This window comes from Leuciscus leuciscus (assembly GCF_965113295.1).
Source record: "Leuciscus leuciscus genome assembly, chromosome: 10".
NCBI classification, from domain to species: Eukaryota; Metazoa; Chordata; class Actinopteri; order Cypriniformes; family Leuciscidae; genus Leuciscus; species Leuciscus leuciscus.
In genome coordinates this window covers 41,617,876-41,638,163 of record NC_138734.1, presented here as the reverse complement: position 1 = coordinate 41,638,163, position 20,288 = coordinate 41,617,876, and the positions used below count along the sequence as shown (strand labels likewise).

At 43.3% G+C, this 20,288-nt stretch overlaps 2 protein-coding genes across 4 annotated transcripts in view; one reads left to right on the top strand and one right to left on the bottom strand.

Moving 5' to 3' along the window:
* Window positions 1-18,544, top strand: part of LOC309507231 (uncharacterized protein) — a 44,769-nt gene extending 26,225 nt beyond the window's left edge. The window contains exons 1-11 of one of the 3 annotated variants that reach the window (XM_082181365.1): window positions 359-431; window positions 524-565; window positions 9,477-9,498; window positions 9,681-9,775; window positions 13,737-13,874; window positions 14,077-14,101; window positions 15,140-15,153; window positions 15,396-15,481; window positions 15,604-15,824; window positions 17,255-17,613; window positions 17,719-18,544. In XM_082181365.1, the coding sequence (XP_082037491.1) occupies window positions 407-431; window positions 524-565; window positions 9,477-9,498; window positions 9,681-9,775; window positions 13,737-13,874; window positions 14,077-14,101; window positions 15,140-15,153; window positions 15,396-15,481; window positions 15,604-15,824; window positions 17,255-17,613; window positions 17,719-17,978 (1,287 nt within the window). In that variant the 5' untranslated portion in view covers window positions 359-406 and the 3' untranslated portion in view covers window positions 17,979-18,544. Of the gene's footprint in view, window positions 1-358; window positions 432-523; window positions 566-636; window positions 967-9,476; window positions 9,499-9,680; window positions 9,776-13,736; window positions 13,875-14,076; window positions 14,102-15,139; window positions 15,154-15,395; window positions 15,482-15,603; window positions 15,825-17,254; window positions 17,614-17,718 lie in introns of those variants that run through there. The other 2 variants (XM_082181366.1, XM_082181367.1) reach the window with 2 other exon arrangements.
* c18h3orf33 (c18h3orf33 homolog (H. sapiens)) overlaps window positions 1-20,288 on the bottom strand; it is a 466,419-nt gene that overhangs the window by 425,930 nt on the left and 20,201 nt on the right. The gene's annotated exons all lie outside the window — the stretch shown is intronic.

The following is a 20,288-nucleotide window of genomic DNA, read 5'->3' as shown; positions in this document are numbered from 1 at the left end:
AAACATGATCCCCACGATTCCGGGAACAGGGCTGAACCACTGGCTTAGTGCAATGATATCAAACAATGCCCAAAGGATGCATACCAGTACAACAAACTAGCACTAGTAGAAACTCTTTAGAGATCATTACTAAAGTATCTCAGTAACTGTTCAGCTCACTAAGCAAGCTCCCGTGCAATGATGCAAGTGGTGCCAAACGTCAGCCAAATGAAAGATGAATTGGTCTACAGTGTTATGTCCATACTTGTAACTTCCGTTGTGTGCTGTTGGGTATCACAATCTGTAGTCCTTCCTCGTTTCAATGATGCACCCTAAGGAGAGGCGGGGCTTAAGTTTTATTTTAGAGTGAATAAATTCTCATCCCATCATCTTTGGATATTCAAGCTTTATTGAACAGGGATTGACCATGGAGGGCTACACATCAACTGCATGTATGACAGCACTTTTAAAAAGTTTTGAGTTGCCTTGTAGATTTATTTTTTATAAATATTATTTTAAAATATTATTTTATTTTTTATTGCAGGTTTGACAATCTTGTGCATTCTTGCCACATTCTCTACACAAGGTAAGTGAACACTAAAATTAAACTTTAGACATGCTTGTATTTAGGCAACTATTAGTTTTTTTAATTGTCATTATATGAGTAGGCTAATTCATTAAAATTAAGAATTGAGTCATTCTAATATTAGTGTGGTTTATATAAAGCAGTGCCTTGTTAAGGATTTGCAACCACGAATGTGGAGATTGATTAGCTACAATTTACATTGTCAGTGATTTGTTTTGTTTTTTTCTGAATGGAGGCGGGGACGTTTTGGTGCGCTGTATGAGCAATGCCCGTTTTGTTCAGTAGTTTAGTCGAGTGATGAAGTTGCTGCCGGTGGAGCGCACTTAAAATAGCACAGAGAGAGAGAAAGCTGATTTCGTATGGGAGTTTAGCAAATACAGACAGCCAGTGAACAAGGAAAAGTAAGGAACTGTTACAAACCCACCGACACTGGATACGGATTGATTGGGCGTCCAGGGACAGTATTTTTTGTGGTAGTGTTGCAGTTGGTTAGTCTTGGCATGATTTGGGACCATTTACACAGAACGCGGGTTTTTATTCCACTGCGCTACTTTGTTGTTGTTGTTTATCTTTGAAAAACACGTGTTTGAGCGTCTTTTGCAGCGCGACACGGCGTTCGAAAAACGCGGCGCTCAAGTTCAACAACGATTTCGAGAAGTTCAACTTTTAAAAAACGCGCCTCTAGGCAGTGCGGTGGTTTTTTCTCTCTTTCCACTGACCTGCGCCTCTCGTTTTTTAATAACGCGAAAACATGTTTACTGTTGCCTACTTCAGTGCCGCTTCCAAACTTTTGGATTAGATTTTGTGATGAATTCCGTTGTTTTGTTTTCTGTTTTGACATGTAGGCAATTGTTATGCTTTGTTGAATGCTGAGCATAGATAGTGTCATTCTCTGTTCTCAGAAAGAAATATTATTTATTTACTTTAAAGGGATAGTTCACCCAAAAATGAAAATTCTGTCATCATTTACTCACCCTCAAGTTGTTTCAAACCTGTATGAATTTCTTTTTTCTGCTGAACACAAAAGAAGATATTTTGAAAAATGTCGGTAACCCAACAGTTGATGGACCCCATTGACTTCCATAGTATTTTTGTTTCCTACTATGGAAGTCAATGGGGTCCATCAACTGTTGGGTTACCGACATTTTTCAAAATATCTTTTGTGTTCAGCAGAAAAAAGAAATTCATACAGGTTTGAAACAACTTCATTTTTGGGTGATGACAGAATTTTCATTTTTGGGTGAACTATCCCTTAAGTATTGATTTTATCATCATTTACACACCCTCAAGTTGTTCCAAACCTGTATGAGTTTCTTTCTTTTGTTGAGCACAAAAGAAGATATTTTGAAGAATGTTGGTAACCATACAATTGACGTTAGCCATTGACTTTCATAGTATTTATTTTCCTACTATGGAATTCAATTGCTATACTGTCAACTGTTTGATTACCAACATTCTTTAAAATGTCTTATTTTGTGTTCAACAGGAAAAGAGAAATCCATACAGGTTTGGAACAACTTGAGGGTGAGTAAATTATGTGATGGGTAAACTATCCCTTTAGGGCCAATATACAGACAGTCACTAGATTACACAAAATCCAAGACCAGGGAAATGCTGAATCATTCTGTGAAAACATTAAGTGTCACCAACAGGCATCGACAAGCGTAACACACTGATCCAACAAAACCCAACAAACTTGTCTTTTGCTGTTGGTTGGCACCTGTTAGAGCAGTGTGTGAATTGGCCTTTAGTATCAGTAGGGCGTAAGGTGAGAGTACAAGAATTTAAATCTAAATTAATATGTGGAAACTGCTGCTTAAAATAATTCACATATTAAAAGAAAAAAATCAAACCCCACAACATGATTCCCATTAATAAAAGTATGAACTTTTGCAAGAAAATGCACTGACTCATGGTTAGGTTAAAGGGATAGTTCACCTAAAAATTTGAATACTTAATTTCTTAAATGTATCACTTTATCATTTACTCACATAAAGTCATTACAAACCTGTATGGCTTCCTTCTGTGGAAAACAAAAGAAGATATTTTGATGAACTGTTTTTGTCCATTCAATGAAAGTCAGTTGTTTTGGATCTCTCTGACCATTGTATGAATAAAAAAAAAAAACGAAATAAAAAAATACTGTGACATTTTTCTTTTGAAAGATGAACGAAACTCGGGTTTGGAACAACTCATGAGGCTGAGTGAATTATTACACAATTTATATTTTTATTAAATGAAATCATGAAATGCTGTTCACAATGCTTTTCTTTTCTTTTTTTTTACTAAAAATGTAGGGAGAGGTTTAATTTTTTTCTGTCGGGTATTTTGAAAAATGTGTGTTACACACCAGAATAGAGGGATTTCCCTTCTCATTCCCTTTTTCATGCCATTATGATGACATCAGCAAAAAGTGGCATATCAAGTTACAGCATTTTGATTCAAGATTACAAATAGTTCTCTTACGAGAGGTCTCTCGTACTGCGTAAGATATCTTACGCTAGGGGAAAATCCTTTTCCGCGAGATATTGAAGCCAAAAATTATCCTTAATTTTGTAATAATGCAAAACGCGTTGCAGCAGCAATGCAGACATAGGCGAGACAGCTCGCGCGCCTATTGGCTGCTCTGCGGCAACTGCAGCAGCCTATCGAGCGAGGCCTGGCGTGACGCCAGACCCAATCAGGGCACTTCGCGCCCGCTGCGTCACGTCCCGCCGAAATGGGCGTGGTCTAGGCCTATAAATATCGCTCGCAGGCAGCTATTATCTGATTTTTCATCCTTCAAGCGAAGCACACGCATCGCTGGAGCTGGATTAGAAGCCGCGCCGTCGAGAGAGAGCACCTTCAGAGGGACGAGTCACTGAAGTCGCTGGCCGCGCCGCCTTCCTGCCTTCCTGCTGCGCTTTCCGGCGCTTATATCCTTCTCTTTTATTTGCACTGTATTTCTGTGTGTGTGTGTCGCCGCCGCGACACACATTTCTAAAAGAGCTAGCGTCTTTTTAAAGATGCCTTCCTGCGGCTCGTGCAGAGCCACACTCAGCGACGGGGACCGCCACGTGATCTGCGTTTCCTGCCTGGGTGAGGAACATGCAGCTCTCGCGCTCGCTGACGGCGGATGCCCTCACTGCGAGCTGATGGCAATGGCGACTCTGAGGACTCGCCTAGCCGTCTTCACCGAGACTGCTCCCCCGCCCGCCGCGGCGTCGCGCCGTAAAAAGCGCCGTGCCCAGCGGGCCCCGGAACCCTCCCTCAGCCGCCAAAGCTCGCCGGTTCGCCCGCTTGCTTCCCCGGCTTCTTCTGTTTCGCTTCCTGACGGACAGCGGCCGCCGTCTGCCGCCGCTTCCGTTGATATCGCGGATGAGGAAGCCCTGCTGGGAGAGGATGATTCCTGCTCTATCCTGGCGTCAGGCAGTGAGGATTGGGCGGGCTCTGAGGACCCCGCACCCCCTGCCCGCACTTCGTCAGGCAAGAGAGCTTCTATTGAGACGGAACTCATGCGAGTACTCGCACAGGCCGCGGCGAGCCTCGGCCTCGAGTGGTCTTCGCCTGAGCAGCCCGCTCACAACCGGCTGGATGGATTTTTCCTGCCTGGGGAGCGCGCTTCGCCTGTGTCCAGACCGGCGCCTTTTCTTCCTGAGTTACACGAAGAAGTCGCCAAGTCCTGGAGCGCCCCCTATTCTGCTAGAGTGCGTCCTGCTGTTTCTTTGGCATTCTCCGCCGTTGACGATGCCAAGAACAGAGGATACCTCTCGCTGCCGCCGGTTGAAGAGGCGATAGCGGCCCACTTATGCCCGCCCTCCGCTGGACGGCGCGCTAAGCCGGCCCTGCCCTCTAAAGCTTGCCGCACGACGTCGAGCTTGCTCCACCGCGCTTTCTCCGCCGCCGGGCAAGCTGCGTCAGCGTTGCACACCATGGCAACGCTCCAGATCTTCCAGGCCGATCTCCTCCGTAAGCTGGATGAGGAAGGACCTGACGCGATCTGTGTGCCGGACTTAAGGAGTGCCACGGACCTCGCTCTTCGTGCTACTAAGTCCGCAGCGCAAGCCATTGGACGGACTATGGCTTCTCTCACCGTGTCTGAGAGACATCTCTGGCTGACGCTCTCGGAAATGGCCGAGTCTGAACGCACCGCGTTCCTCGACGCCCCGCTTTCCGCCACAGGCCTCTTTGGATCCTCCGTCAAAGATTTCGCGGAGAGATTCGCAGAGGTACAGAAAGCGTCTCAGGCCATGAAGCACTTCCTCCCGAAGCGCTCCAGCTCTGCAGCAGGCCGTGCGAAACCGTCTGCTCAGAGCTCACAGCCACAGCCACCGTCCACTGCCTCCACTTCACAGCGCCGCCAGGCCAGAAGCGCGAGACCGCGCTCCCGCTCATCCGGTCGCCGCCCCGCAGGACGCGGCTCGCGACCTAGGATCACGGTGAAGCCCGAGGCCCCGAAGTCGTCCTAGCACAGCTAGGAAAACGACGGTGTTCCAGTCCCGCTGCGGCCGGACTCACACCAAAGCTATTCGCTCGTCCAGTTCCAGAAAATGTGACTGTTCCAGTGTTTTCTGCAGCCAACAAGTCGGTTCTGTCACCCGCTTGCCTGCACACAAATGCCGTTTTCACGGCTACCCAGATAAATCCCCAAAAGAGTGTATTTTCTGGTGTCCCGGCCACGGCCGATGGTGTTTCGTGTGTAGTAAGAATGCCCACTGCCCAGTGCCCATCCCTACACATAAGCACAGCCTGTCACACAGGGCTCGCGCACATAAAACCGACTCAGATCGGTTGCGCTTCAAACATGGTGAACGTGCCCACTACCCAGTGCCCACTAACACCACGTTATGCATGTCTCACGGTTTCTGTAAAAACGAAACCAACGTGCACTCGCTTCACGCAAGCGAACGATGCTTTCAGTGTGATAAATGTGCCCGCTGTCCCGCGCCCACATCCACACATAGACATGACAGTTCCCACGGGAACCGCCCAGCCCTCCCCCTCGCGGTTAACCACCGTAGAGGAGTCGAGCGCGGGCAATCTGCCCGCTGTCATCAGCGCGCCCCATGCCTCAAATGTCACGAGCGACACGCTTGTGTTACAGCACACCGAAGCTTCTCCATCGCTGAGCGAGCGGAGCGCGCTTCGTATTCGACCCCTAGCTATCCATGCAGACGCATGGGCAAAGCTACCCGGGGTTTCGAAGTGGGTGCTGAACATTATAGAAAGAGGCTATTCGCTGCAGTTTCGCCGACGCCCTCGCCGCTATGTGGCGCGCGTCGAGACCACGGTAAAAACAGAAGTAGCACATCTACTTCGAGCCGAAGTGACGAAACTATTGAGCAAAGGGGCCATAGAACCTCTCTCTCAAGATCAGAGCGAGGGAGGGCTATACAGCAGATACTTCCTGGTACCGAAAAAAGACGGGGGTCTCAGACCCATACTAGATCTAAGGCAGCTGAACAAAGTGCTTGTGAAGCGACAGTTCAGGATGCTCACGACCAGGCAAATCCTTGTGCAGATTCGCCAAGGAGATTGGTTTGTGTCAATAGATCTGAAAGACGCGTATTTTCAAATACAGATAGCGTCACGTCACAGGCGATATTTGAGATTCGCCTTCGAGGGCCAGGCATATCAGTACACAGTCCTGCCGTTCGGTTTGTCCCTAGCACCCCGTACATTTACGAAGTGCATGGACGCGGCGCTCGCACCCCTCAGAATGAGAGGCATGCGAGTGCTGAACTATTTGGACGATTGGCTGATTCTAGCGCAATCTCGCGCAGTGCTCATAGAACACACGACCATTTTACTCGATCACCTCGAGGATTTGGGTCTGAGTGTCAATTGGGCGAAGAGCTCCCTGTCACCCAGTCAGAAAATATCTTTCCTGGGCACAGAACTGGACTCACTATCCATGATAGCGCGACTATCACAACAGCGCGCGGTAGACATTCGACGCACAGCGAACTCTTTTCGCTGCGGCGCGTCTGTCCCGCTCAAAAGATTTCAGAAGATGCTAGGTCTCATGGCCTCAGCATCGTCAGTGCTCCAGCTGGGTCTGCTACGCATGCGCCCGCTGCAGTTTTGGCTGAAAGCGCGAGTCCCACGCGAAGCGTGGGCACCCGGTTTGCTTCGCCTCAGGGTCAATCAGAAATGCGTTACAGCTCTGAAACCCTGGAAAGCGAACGACTGGTACCAATCAGGTGTAAGCCTGGGGACTTCCTCGAGGGTGAAAGTGGTGTCCACGGACGCGTCCACCTCGGGATGGGGAGCGCTGCTCGAGGGCAGACCGTTCTTCGGCCAGTGGTCAGAACGGGAGAAGCTCCTGCACATAAACTGCCTCGAAATGCTGGCAGTAGACAACGCGCTGACGCGTTTTTGTCCCCAAATAAAAGGTCACCACGTCTTGGTCCGTTCGGACAACATGTCTGTGGTGTCCTACATAAATCGCCAGGGCGGCATCAGATCCGAGAAACTGTACAGGCTGGCACAACGCCTCCTAGTATGGGCTCAGTGCAACCTGCGCTCGCTCAGAGCAGCGCACGTGCCAGGGATCATGAATATAGGACCAGACAGACTGTCCAGGAACAATGTTCCGGCAGGCGAATGGTCCCTACACCCACAGACAGTCCAACTGCTGTGGAAGAAATTCGGCAGAGCGAAAGTGGACCTGTTTGCGTCTCAAGAAAACGCTCACTGTCAAGAATTTTTCTCCAAGAGCAGGAGCGCGCTGTCCCATGTGTGGCCCCGCCGCCCGCTCTATGCTTTTCCCCCCGTCTCTCTCCTGCCTCAGGTGATAGAACGGATCAGGGAAGAAGGATGCTCAGTACTGCTGGTAGCACCGTTCTGGAAAAACCAACCTTGGTTCCCAGCCGTGATGCAGTTAGCAAGTACTGCCCCGTGGCCAGTACCAGTGAGGAGAGATCTCCTCTCACAGGCCCGCGGCTCGATCTGGCATCCTCACCCGGAACTATGGTCCCTTCATGTCTGGGCCATCAACGGGTACATGTTGGACTCCCTAAAGGAGTATTAAACACGATCACGCAGGCTAGAGCTCCGTCTACAAGACGACTCTATTCTTCGAAATGGTCAGTGTTTTCGGGCTGGTGCACAGCCCGTAGTGTGTCACCCACAAACTGTGATGTGACGGAGGTGCTTTCCTTCCTACAAGAGCTGTTGGATGGGGGCAGGGCCCCCTCCACGCTCAAAGTTTATGTGGCGGCTATAGCAGCGTTCTCAGAAACAACGCTTGGTCAGTCAATAGGAAGGAACGATTTAGTCATCCGCTTCCTTAGAGGAGCTAAGAGACTGAATCCTCCCAGACCTCCCTCAGTCCCCGTATGGGACCTTTCTACGGTTCTGGAAGCCATGAAAGGTGCGCCATTTGAGCCTTTGCAGTCAATCGATTTAAAACACCTGTCTTTCAAAACAGTGTTTTTGCTGGCTCTCGCTTCAGTGAAGCGCATAGGGGATCTGCACGCGCTCTCTGTGAGCGCGGCGTGCATGGAGTTTGGGCCCAATGACTCAAAAGTTATACTCAAACCTAAGCACGGTTATGTTCCAAAATCCCTCAACACACCGTTTAGGGCGCAGATTATCTCTCTGTCAGCCCTACCGGTCCCTGATGAGGAAAGAGACGCGAGCCTCCTTTGCCCAGTCAGGGCATTACGAGCTTATGTGTCTCGCTCGTCTGTTTTCAGACAGACGGAACAGCTCTTTGTTTCGTTTAGCGGACGTTCTAAGGGACTAGCCGCGTCGAAACAGAGCCTATCCAGATGGATAGTTGATGCTATAGCGCTGGCATACGCCTCCAAGGGCATGCAGTGCCCTTTGGGTGTCAGAGCGCATTCCACGAGAGGCATGGCCTCTTCGTGGGCCTGGTCAAGTGGGATTGCCTTGCAAGATATTTGTACGGCGGCAGGCTGGGCCTCCCCGTCTACATTTATAAGGTTTTATAACCTAGAGGTTCCCGCCCTGCAGGCCAGGCTGCTGTCGGTCTAAACTACCAGTATTATCTGACCTGATGCGTTCAGCTCAGAATGCTGCGTTTGCTGAGCACAGCTCGATGTTCGACAGTTTAAAGCTGGGCAAACCGTGTAAGACCCACATTTTTTCCCATCAGTTCAGGCCGTACCCCGCCCTGTCTGTATGATGAAATTCGCGTCCCTTCGACGCTACTTTATGTGGAAAAGTGAGGCTGCACCCCTCCTTCTTCCCGGACTCTCTGTGAGTTCACTGAGTGATTGTGCACTATATGTACCCCGGGCTTTCGCCCTTGGGTCTTTGGTGTCAGATCTCAGCATGCACGGCGTTTTACATTGGGTCCCCTAGCGTAAGATATCTTACGCAGTACGAGAGACCTCTCGTAAGAGAACGTACTCGGTTACTAACGTAACCTCGGTTCTCTCTAGAAGAGGGAACGAGTACTGCGTATCTTGCCGTGCATGCACACGCTCTGGTTGCTTCGATGATGAAAAACCAGATAATAGCTGCCTGCGAGCGATATTTATAGGCCTAGACCACGCCCATTTCGGCGGGACGTGACGCAGCGGGCGCGAAGTGCCCTGATTGGGTCTGGCGTCACGCCAGGCCTCGCTCGATAGGCTGCTGCAGTTGCCGCAGAGCAGCCAATAGGCGCGCGAGCTGTCTCGCCTATGTCTGCATTGCTGCTGCAACGCGTTTTGCATTATTACAAAATTAAGGATAATTTTTGGCTTCAATATCTCGCGGAAAAGGATTTTCCCCTAGCGTAAGATATCTTACGCAGTACTCGTTCCCTCTTCTAGAGAGAACCGAGGTTACGTTAGTAACCGAGTACGTTTGCACTATTCAATTGTTCACAATAAGACCAGGAACTTGCATTAAGTACATTTCATATTCAAAATGACTCCAGTTACCACTTTTTATAATGAATAATCTCTTTGTTCCCCAGGAATTGCTGACACTGGAAGCCAGTAAGTGACCTTACACAAACCCTTAAGAATACGAGAGCCTCTGAACATAGTTTCAGAGAGATTTTTATCATTATTATTTATTTATTTCACATTATTTGACCATAAATCACTTCCAGTGTAAATTAACTGAATGTTTTGGTAAAGATAAAATCATACTAAATTTGTCCTGTTTATAATGTCAGCAGCAACACGGGTTCTGGTGGGCTGATGGAAAGCAGCCCTCAGCTGCAATGTGGAAATCTGTCTTACATCAGCTCACAAAATTCCTGCTGTAATGGTAGGAAAGACTCCTGCAACTCTCAGTTTGTGGCTGCTGAGTCACTGTAGGAAGATGTGATTCACAGATAGTTTAGGAAGTAAACAATAAAATAAACAAGGTTGGACAATGAAACCGAAACACCTGGTTTTAGACCCCAATAACTTATAGGTATAAATTCCCCCAAAATTCTCTTTTTCCATTCGTCTTGGGAATGACAGATACAAGTCCTTCACAGCGGCCGGAAGGATTTTGAGCCATTCCTCTTGCAGAACAGTATCAAGGTCACTGCGTGATGCTGCTGGAGGAAAACACTTTCTGACTTGCTCCTCCAAAACACCACAAAGTGGCTCAATAATATTGAGATCTGGTGACTGTGCGAGCCATGGGCGATGTTCACTTTCACTTTCATGTTCATCAAACCATTCTGTCACCAGTCTTGCTGTGTGTATTGGTGCATTATCATCCTGATGCACGCCAACATGGTCCTCCAGATTGGTTCAGTAGTTCTTGGCAGTAACGCCCATCAAGAACTGTAGGGAATGGCATGATATCGCAGCGCAAACCATCACTGATCCACCGACTGGCCAGCAACAGTCCGAGTGTTCAGCTTCTTTGAGGATTCTCCACACCGTAACTCTCCCGGATGTGGGAAAAACAGTGAAAGTGGACTCGTCGGGGAACAGTACATGTTTCACACTGTCCACAGCCCAAGATTTGCACTGTTGGATCCAATGAAACCGACATTTTGCATTTGAGGTTTGGCTCTAGCAGCCTGACCATGATTATTCACTCTGTGAATCTCCTGACGAACAGTTTTTGTGAAAATAGAAAAGTCGAGCTGCAAGTTTAATTCTGCATTGAGTTGGGCGGCTGTGGTTTTGTTTTTTTGGATACAATCCGGGTTAGTACGTGGACATCACGTCAGACAGCTTCCTCTTGCGGATGTGGTTCGTCATTCATGGAGGTATGCCAGCAGCCATATCACCCTGTATCCCAAGACTGGTTGCCCACTGAAGCTAAGCAGCGTTGAGCCTTGTTAGTACCTGGATGGGAGACCTCCTGAGAAAACCAGGTTGCTGTTTGAAGAGGTGTTAGTGGGGCCAGTAGGGGGCGCTCTCCTGTGGTCTGTGTGGGTCCTAACGCCCCAGTATAGTGATCGGATAACTATACTGTGAAAAGATCACCGTCCTACCGAGTTCTTGACTCTCTGTGGTCATTAAAAGTCCCAGGATGTCCTTCAGAAAAAGAGTAGGGGTGTAACCCCGGCATCCTGGCCAAATTTGCCTATTGGCCTCTGTACATCATGGCCTCCTAATCAACCCCATATACTGATTGGCTTCATCTCTGTCTCCTCTCCATCAATAAGCTGGTGTGTGGTGGGCGTTCTGGCGCAATATGGCTGCCGTCGCATCATCATCCAGGTGGAGCTGCACATTGGTGGTGGTTGAGGAGGTTCCCCCTTCCACATGTAAAAGCGCTTTGAGTACCCAGAGAAGCGTCCTGGTCCCAGATGAGCATGCGAAATGCGCACCAACAATTTGCCCTCTTCTAAAATGTTAATTGCAATATATTATGTACATCTGTGCTATTGCTCTGCTAATTCAACCTTCACACTCAGCTCTTATTGATGGAATCAATATCCAATCAGTGAAGATTCAATTCAATTAAAAAAAACGTTGTCTATCCCCACAGGGCTCAGCAAACAATACAATACAAAAAAACAACAACACGTAACATCAGTTTTAAAACCTACAACATTAAGACCTACACAATTCTTAAGAAAAACAATATTCATCTTAAGATCCCATTTAAAATACCAATAGCAGTTGGATTAAAAGTCTTCTTATATGTGGTCTTTTTTACCAAAGGTACTTTATACCATCTGCTAGAATGAAATGCACTATACAGGAGATGGGAAGAATCCGTCTCAATAACGGAGGCTTTCCTTTTTTACTCCCACTGTGTAAAGATCTGTGAGCGATCCTTGTTTCTCCTCAATTATTATACCAGCCAAATTTACAATCCTTAAAAGTCTGTTTTACTTTTACAGAGAGAGAACCAAGATACAATATGAAAAGTGAACACAGATTCAATAAGCGATTTATATACTGCATCACAACATTAAAATGTCCTTTTCAATTTCAAAACTCCTCAGTTTCCTCAATAAGCCTAGACGTTGATAAGCCTTCTTAATGCTTATCAAATGTAAACTATTTCTGTACCTAGATATTTAAAATATCCTACTGTACTTGCTCAACTTCCTCTCCATTAATTAACAAAGGCTTAAAAAGTAAGCACATTTCTTTAGTTTTACTAGTATTAAGCTGCGAAAAAACTTTCCTCCATCCAGGTTGTAAAAATTAACAAAATGAAAATAGTTATCCAATGATTGAGAATCCTTCACACATCCCACCAATACCATGTCGTCTGCGTATTTTTATAAGAATCAAATTATCCTTATTACACGTCATCTCATTTGTATAAATAGAAAAAAGAAAAAAGAATTGGAGATAAAACACATCCCTTTGGGAGACCAGTATTTAAAACCACATTCTCTGACTTTCTGCCATTAAACCTGCACACGTTGTGGACAGTCCAGTAAGAAACTATTAATCCATAAAATCAAAGTTTGATGCACATGCAATTCCTCCAAATGCCACAGAAGTGTGTTTATATTCACTGTATTAAAGGCAGAAGAGAAGTCCATCAATAAAATCCTATCACAGGAGTCTGCCGCATCCATGTATTGCACCCTCGTCCAGCCGAGTGAGGGTGGCATCTTCGCAAACCCAACTCAGAGCCCAACTCTACACAAATGGCGAAGAATCAAGTTTAATAGTCAGCTTCTGGGAAAGTTGCTGACAAACGACTCTCTCCATACACTTACACAGCACAAATGTTAAAGCCACTGGTCTATAATCCTCAAGCTCCTTAGCATGTTGCTTTTGGCAATGGGATAATAGTAATGATAATGGAAAAAGTTCCTTCCAGCCAGGCGTGGTCTGCGGTACAATATTACAATCAAGAGACCGCTGTAAAAGCTGACAACTCCCTTCAGCTGAATTGCACATTCCCTCTGTACCTTGCCCTTTATTTACATTTATATTTAGTAATTTAGCAGACGCTTTGGTCCAAAGCGACTTACAAATTAGGACTAAATTAAGCGAGTCATCGTGAATAGGCAAAAACAATGCAAGAAGTGCTCAGGCATTGTTCAGAGTAGCATAAACCCGATAAGGGAGGATTAAAGGAAAAGGAAATATTTATTTTTAAATATTTATTTTTATGAGGTTAAGTGCTCATGGAAGAGATGGGTTTTCAGCTGTCTTTTGAATGTTGTCAGGGATTCTGCATTCCGGATGAGGGTGGGGAGAGCGTTCCACCAGCATGGAACCGTGAATGAGAATGTTCTGGAAAGTGATTTTGTGGCTCTCTGTGATGGAACCACGAGACGTCGCTCGCTGACCAATCTTAGGCTTCTGGTAGACCTCGTAGGAGTGAGTGAAAGTAGGAGGGAGCTGAGCCTGTGATAGATCTGTAAGCAAGCGTCAATGCCTTGAACTTGATGCGAGCAGCGAGTGGTAAGCCAGTGCAGAGAGACGAACAGAGGAGTGACGTGGGCCCTTTTTGGCTTGTTGAAGACAAGACGAGCTGCAGCGTAGAGGTTTAGTTGCACATGATGGAAGTCCTTTATTCCGTCAGGCGCCGATGTCTTTTGGAGTTTAACTTGCAATAAGAGCTTTTCCACAGTCAGGAAGTAAAGCTTTGGATTTGGACGTGCCTTGATGCCTTCCTACCTTGGAATGCGTCCTCCGAAGACAGAATTTTTCATTTTCAGACGCAGCCTATATTGGTCAGTGTTTCAGTGTCCAACCCTTGTATATGGCATATGTAATGATGATTTACAAGGAAATTGCAAAGACTGAACACTGTAGGATGTTTTTTATTATTATTTGTTTTGTACTTTGATGTGTTGCAGGTACCATAACCCATGGATTAAGCCAGCTGGTGGCTGACTGCTGTGAATCTGTAGCTTACAATCCTCTGAATAAGATTTGCTGTGATGGCAAAGTTGTCACTCGAACCAGTGCTCAAATGTCATGCTACAAGAGCAAAGGTTGGCTTGATGCGACTTGAACACTTTGCATTGTTCAGTTCTGACATGGTTAAGATTTTATCAAGATTGTTGGATATTCATACCATTAGATCAAGGATGTCTTGTAATCACTTCTTTTATAATGAAGTGGAGTGTAACTTCTTACACTCATTTACAGCCCTGTACCTAACAACATCTTATATTCTGAATCTTATTCTCACAGGTTCTGAACCCTCTTCTCTGACCGGGTGAGTCATTCAGTCCTGATCAAAAATCCTCTTTACATGCACTGCTCAAAATTCTGTGTAAAGACATAATGCTACTTAACAGCAGGACTAAATTATTCCTTAGTCCCTAGTATAAAAGTATATTATTAAAATCGCTGTGTAAATGCATGTATGCCACCTCTGAGCAGCATTAAACAGTCTGTATAAAAACACTTAATTGCTACTTCAGAAAAGCTTCTGTGCCACACAAGAGACAACAAAGTAAAAGCTTCTCTTGAATAAAAAATAAAAAAATCAGAATACTTCAGCACTTTTCATTCTGAACAGTGTCCCTTCTTCTGTTATTAAACGAATGATTAAAGCAACCCAAAGTTTAAATTGATTTGCAAAAATTGGTACGCTCAGGTTTCCCACAACCGTGGAAAACCTGAAAATATCAGTGATATCTTTTTAAATAATGAATTATTAGCCTTACTCTTGGTGAGTGCAGTTTCTATAAAAATGATTTTTAAAAGGCCTTTCTAATAATCCCGTGCCACTGGGAAAATGCAGAATAGATGTATAATAAAATGCATCTGTGCAAAATGCATACCCTGTCTGTAAAATCAGGCCTTAGAGTATCTGATTTTAACAGTACTTAAGTATTTTACTCATATTGAAAGTTGGCTCAAAGATGCACTAGTCCTTGACACTTAAGAGACGTGCCAAGACAGTTGATTTGTGAGGAGAGCAAGCAATTGTTTATTTTCTAAAGTGGAAATAAAACACCTCAATATTGCAATAAATCAAGATCAACAGCCTACGAATGTCTACAAACACTCAAGTCTCAGAAAAATGAGTGTATATACTTACCGGTAGACAGTATATATACTTCTTAAAAAATGTAGTCAAGTAGAGATTTAAAGTTGCTTTGTATCTTTAATTGAAACAGTCAAACTACAAAGTAGCCAAAAAAGATACTCAAGTACAATAACTAATTATACTGTATCTTCTCCAATACTTTACACCACTATGTGTTTGTGTTTGTGTTTGTGTGTTACTGGAAATCTCTACAAGCAGTCTCACCGCACCAGGTAAAGCTCTTGGCATCCTCATTGTCTACTATTTATTTTTATTTTTTTCAAATCTCCCTCTCTCGATCAGACAGTGATTGAGAGAGACCGTTGTGTTTAAGTAACTATTGATGGATGCTAAGCTGAGATTTTTCAGGCATTAACTTATATAAATCGTTCTCGACATCACTGGTAATTATGGTGACGTTTAGGATCATTGTAGCAATTAAGTCCATGCTCTCACTAATTCCCTCCACTTCTAGAATTGAAGTGTGGATCAAAAACCTTCAATCCCACGACAGACATGTGTTGCTCAGGGAAACCGTATAGGGCATCAGCACTTAATAAGGTAGTATTGCCTTTTAACACTTAGATTAAGCATTATAGAACATCCCATTCAAATAAATTGGGGGTTTCTGTGAACACAAAAACCCTGCATACATTAATATACTGTTTGCCTGTGTCCTTCAGTGCTGTGGTGCAGAAATCTACCGTCTGTCCGAAGACCATGTGCTGTGCTGTAATGGAATCCTTCATATCAACGTTTCTAAGAATTCGGAGTGTGTCGCAGGTGTTGTGTACACTCCAGCAAACACTACCTGTAACCTGTCTGCCCGCCCCCGTCTCGACGAGCACTGTTGTGGAGGAAAAATCTTCAGTCCTCTAACACATATTTGCTGTAATGGACACAGGTAGGAGTGCAAAGGTTTGATTTGATTTAAAAGTGCACTTCATAGTTTTTTGCTCATGTTGTAAATAATTAAACTCAACTGGTCATGCAATTTACACTCTCAAGGGCCATCTGCAATACTTCACATTTCATCACAATGCACAGCTACTGTTAAACGACCTTCATTGGGCAAAGTGCCTTATATTTAGACGGTAAAGGGATAAGCAGCCGAACCTTGACCCTTGATTTCAACTGCACGTCAACCATGACGGGGCAACCTTATGTAGAATGACATATTTGTCTAAAGTATTGATCGTTTCTTTAGGGGTAAAGCACTTTATACAATGTAAAAAGTTACTCACCGTTTTTTCTATGTATAGTCCTGCTCAAATAAGTAAAAAAACAAATAGCAGTACCTGTGTGATCCTGTGAAAATCTAATAGCTTTAGGATAAATCTTGACAAATGAGTCTTTGTCTCTAACTGGAAATTCAAGTCTTACTAATGCATGTAGAGGCAAATGCCAAGACTAATTCATGGCACCGCTCGAAACCAACAACAAGTTTTAAAACCACTAACAACCTCTAATAACAGAATAACCGTAATGTTCTTACTGTAAATCAGTTAAATAAATACTGAATTAAATTATTTACTTATTATTATTTAATCAATAATTAAATGTTACCTGAATTAAATATAAAATTAATGTAAAAAGAATTGAACCTTAAAAGAAAATCTGCTGATTTGCAATAAAGACCTAATGTTACCTAATTTGATGATGCAGGGTTAAAAAAATCTGTCAAAAATCAAAAGACTTTCATCATCATGTAATTACATTTTTTTTAATTTTAATTTTATTTTATAAAAGCATGTAAATAACAAAAGCAGTCAAGTATTCTAAATGTATCATTTAACATAAATTTGCAAAGGAGTGGAAAATATGTTCAAATTCTCTAAGAACTTCACATAAACACAAACAAGTTTATAAATAAGCTTTTTCACAAAACCAGCAGGAGATATCTGGTCATTTTTTTTATTTTCTTCTGTCACCATAATTCTTCTTTGTGGCAGAGTTTGCAGCTGTATATTGTTAGCGGACATCCTAATGCCGCTAAAACACAATAACAGCGCTGAGAAAACAGTTCGGAAAACTTGACTTTCATAGACAACCAAAGTCGAGGAACTGGCATGTTAGAACAAATATTTTGGAGTCAACACCCCAAAATTAGCAAGAATCAGGTATTGAGTTCACTGAAGATAACTGCAATAATGAATAGGAAAATGTTTCTCATGTCAGAAAACAATCATTTCCCTCATCAGTAAAGTTTTGCGAGGGCAGTATTTTTCTGGGGCTCATGCGCTGGTGAAATTGACTTTGTAAATTGCCGCCCTGTGCATTTTGTATCTGTGCTGCCTATTGATTGACTTTTCTTTCCAACTTTTGTCTATTCAGCCACTCCAAGAAGAATGGTAATTTCTGTTGTGGTTCAGATGTCTATGACCACCACAAAGAGTTTATGAAGTGCTGCTCGGGTCATCTCCACCGTACCCATCACAAAGTGAGAGCAGAGTGCTGTGGAAACCTCTTGCTGATGAATAAAACCAGTCAAATTTGCTGTTCTTCCTCAACCCATGCCGTTCTTTATGACACCAAACCAAATCACCATTGCTGTGGGCATTACTACTACAACACGTCCCTGTGGAGCTGCTGTGCTGAACATCTCAAACCAACACCAAGCCCTAATAGCTCTCATGCACAAGACGGACTTAAACCACTAATGGACCTGATTCCTGACATATGCAATAATACAGGTGATGTTCTTTAACAATATATTGTGGTCTGCGACCTAAAAAACGAAAAAAAAATTGGGGGTATTTTGACTTAATGATCTCTTTTGTTTGTGTGTGTGTTTCTAGTGTTCTTTGGTAAAGTGGAGAGTGTGGCACTTGGCACATTCAAGCGTCACATTTTGTTGAAAGTTGTCAATGTCATCGAGGACCCTTGGCTTAACGTGTCCCTGGATCACTGCAGCTCTCCTGCCCTGGAGATCGGCATGACATACCTTTGGGAGAAAAACAGCGATGCGTACAAGCCTCTCTCCGTCTCTTTTGACCTAATCTCTGACATTCACATGTTCTTTACTGTATGTAAACATAAGTGTCAGAAAGGAGGATAGAAATATGGATTGAGGTCTATTTCCAGTCATTTCCAAGCCCATCCATGTTGATTTTCATTAGATGTCTCTTCTAATGAGAAATATAATCTTTCATCATTAATGCTAAATGACCACTGAATGTGAAAGCCATTATATTTAAAAAGCTAGAACCTTTAACAATATCTCAGCATTAAGACATTGCATGTTGTGCATTTGTGCTTTTTTCCCTCATTGGAATTTTGTTTTCATCCCAATAATGGATGGGTCCTGTTTGGAGTGGTGCATTAAGCTATTTAGTCATTCAGGTTATTTTAATGTTTGTAATTCAGTATTTTGTGTTCTCTCCTTTAAAATTTAAATTGCTGTGCAGTGTTGCTTGTTTTTGCACTGCAATACCTAATAAGCAATTTTAATCGTACTGTATTTTGATATTTTACCAGTCTCAGGTTTATTCCAATGTCTGTTCAGGGTTTAATTGGCCTTTATGCAATATAGCTCAAAAGTGTTTTTAACATTTAACTACAATTATTTGTTTAAAAGCAATTAATGGCTTGTATCCTGATTCACAAAAAGACAGCAGTTATTTCTTATATTTTTGGATATTATCACATTCGTATTGACGAAACTCAACTGTAAAGTTGTAGAAGCTATGTATTTCTTTTTATATTCTAATCATTTATTTCCATTGACTGACAAATCTACTGTATAGGTTTGTAATATTTGCTAAACAATGGTTTTCCTTCACTAACTGCAAACAGCTGGACTTCTATGTAAAATCTGTGTGCATTTACAGTACACACACACACACACACACACACACACACACACACACACACACACACACACACACACGTGTGTGTGTGTGTGTGTGTGTACTGTAAATGCACGCAGATTATATATAAATATATATATTAACCATATTCATTAACAAATCTGCATGTATCAATTTCCATGTATTAACTATATATAACTGTGAAGACAAGCTAATCACACAGCTTTCATACTGTTGTGAGAAGAAAGTTCACTCATTCAGGTTAATTATAGAAATACAGATATGGAATTTTGCTAAAATTATATAATATATTGCCATTTGTGATTGTATATCAAATATTTTATTTCTAATAAAAATGTTTAAGAAGCACAAAGACTGCATATTTTATCAGGACTTTAAAACCAAGGTCTTCAACCCTGCTTCTGGGGACCCATGTCCTCCAGAGTTCGTGTGACTTCAAGCGATGCTGAAGAGCTTTATTAGCTTTATTCAAGTGTGTTTGATTACATTTGGAGATTAGGGTTTTCATCTTTCCATGAATTGTAATAGTGATCATAGAAATAGGGAAATATCTTTGTTCAGACGTGTTTACTCATTTATGCTGAGTACTAAATTTATATATTTATATACACTTATAAACTAGAGATATAATTTTGTCATACTGTATTTTAACTCAGGCTTCCCACGGATCCTTGAAATCCTTGAAAGTTTGTGAATAAATAAATAAATAAATAAATCAAGGCCCTGGAAAGTTTTTGAATATTAACACACTTAGATACAGGTCCTTGCTTGAATTTATTTTTGTGCAAGAAGTTTTCTTAAAACAAATATCTTAAAACTTCTGGTTACATGAGCCTAATTCTTTTCAATCAAATCCATGCAGTTAATATCAGATAATTTTAGAATATAGTATAGGATGTACCGAATATTCTTGAGTTTTATGCAAAACAGAAATACGACAAATAGAATATCAGATTTCTGTCATATGGCCAAAAATAAATGCAAAAAAGTTTTTTGCATAGTTGTGTTTGACACATTAAAACTGTAACAATGTATCTTACAAGGTAACACGATGTAACCTTGCTCTCTCTTGAAATGTGTCCCCACATTAAGTCCTTGAATTTGAGGGTACTGGACCTGGAAAGTCGTTGAAAGATCCTTGAATTTGAAGTTAACCAAGGTGTGGGAACCCTGTTAAATCCATATAAGCTTAACAGATCATTATTGAAAACATTGTAAATGTTTTTCACGCTTATTCAATGAACCATAAACTCAACTTGCACCTGTGGAACAGTCCTTAAGACACTAATAGTTTACAGACAATTAAGGTCACAGCTACAATAACTTGGGACACTAAAGATACCTTTCTAGTGACTCTGGAAAACACCAGGAGAAAGATTTCTAAGGTCCCTGATCACCCATAGACCTGCTGCAGGAGGCTTGAGGACTGCAGATGTGAAGAGAGCAATAAACTGCAATGTCCACAATGTAAGAAGCCTGAGACAGTTACAGGGAGACAGGATGGACAGATGATTGTCCTCACAGTGCCAAACGACTTG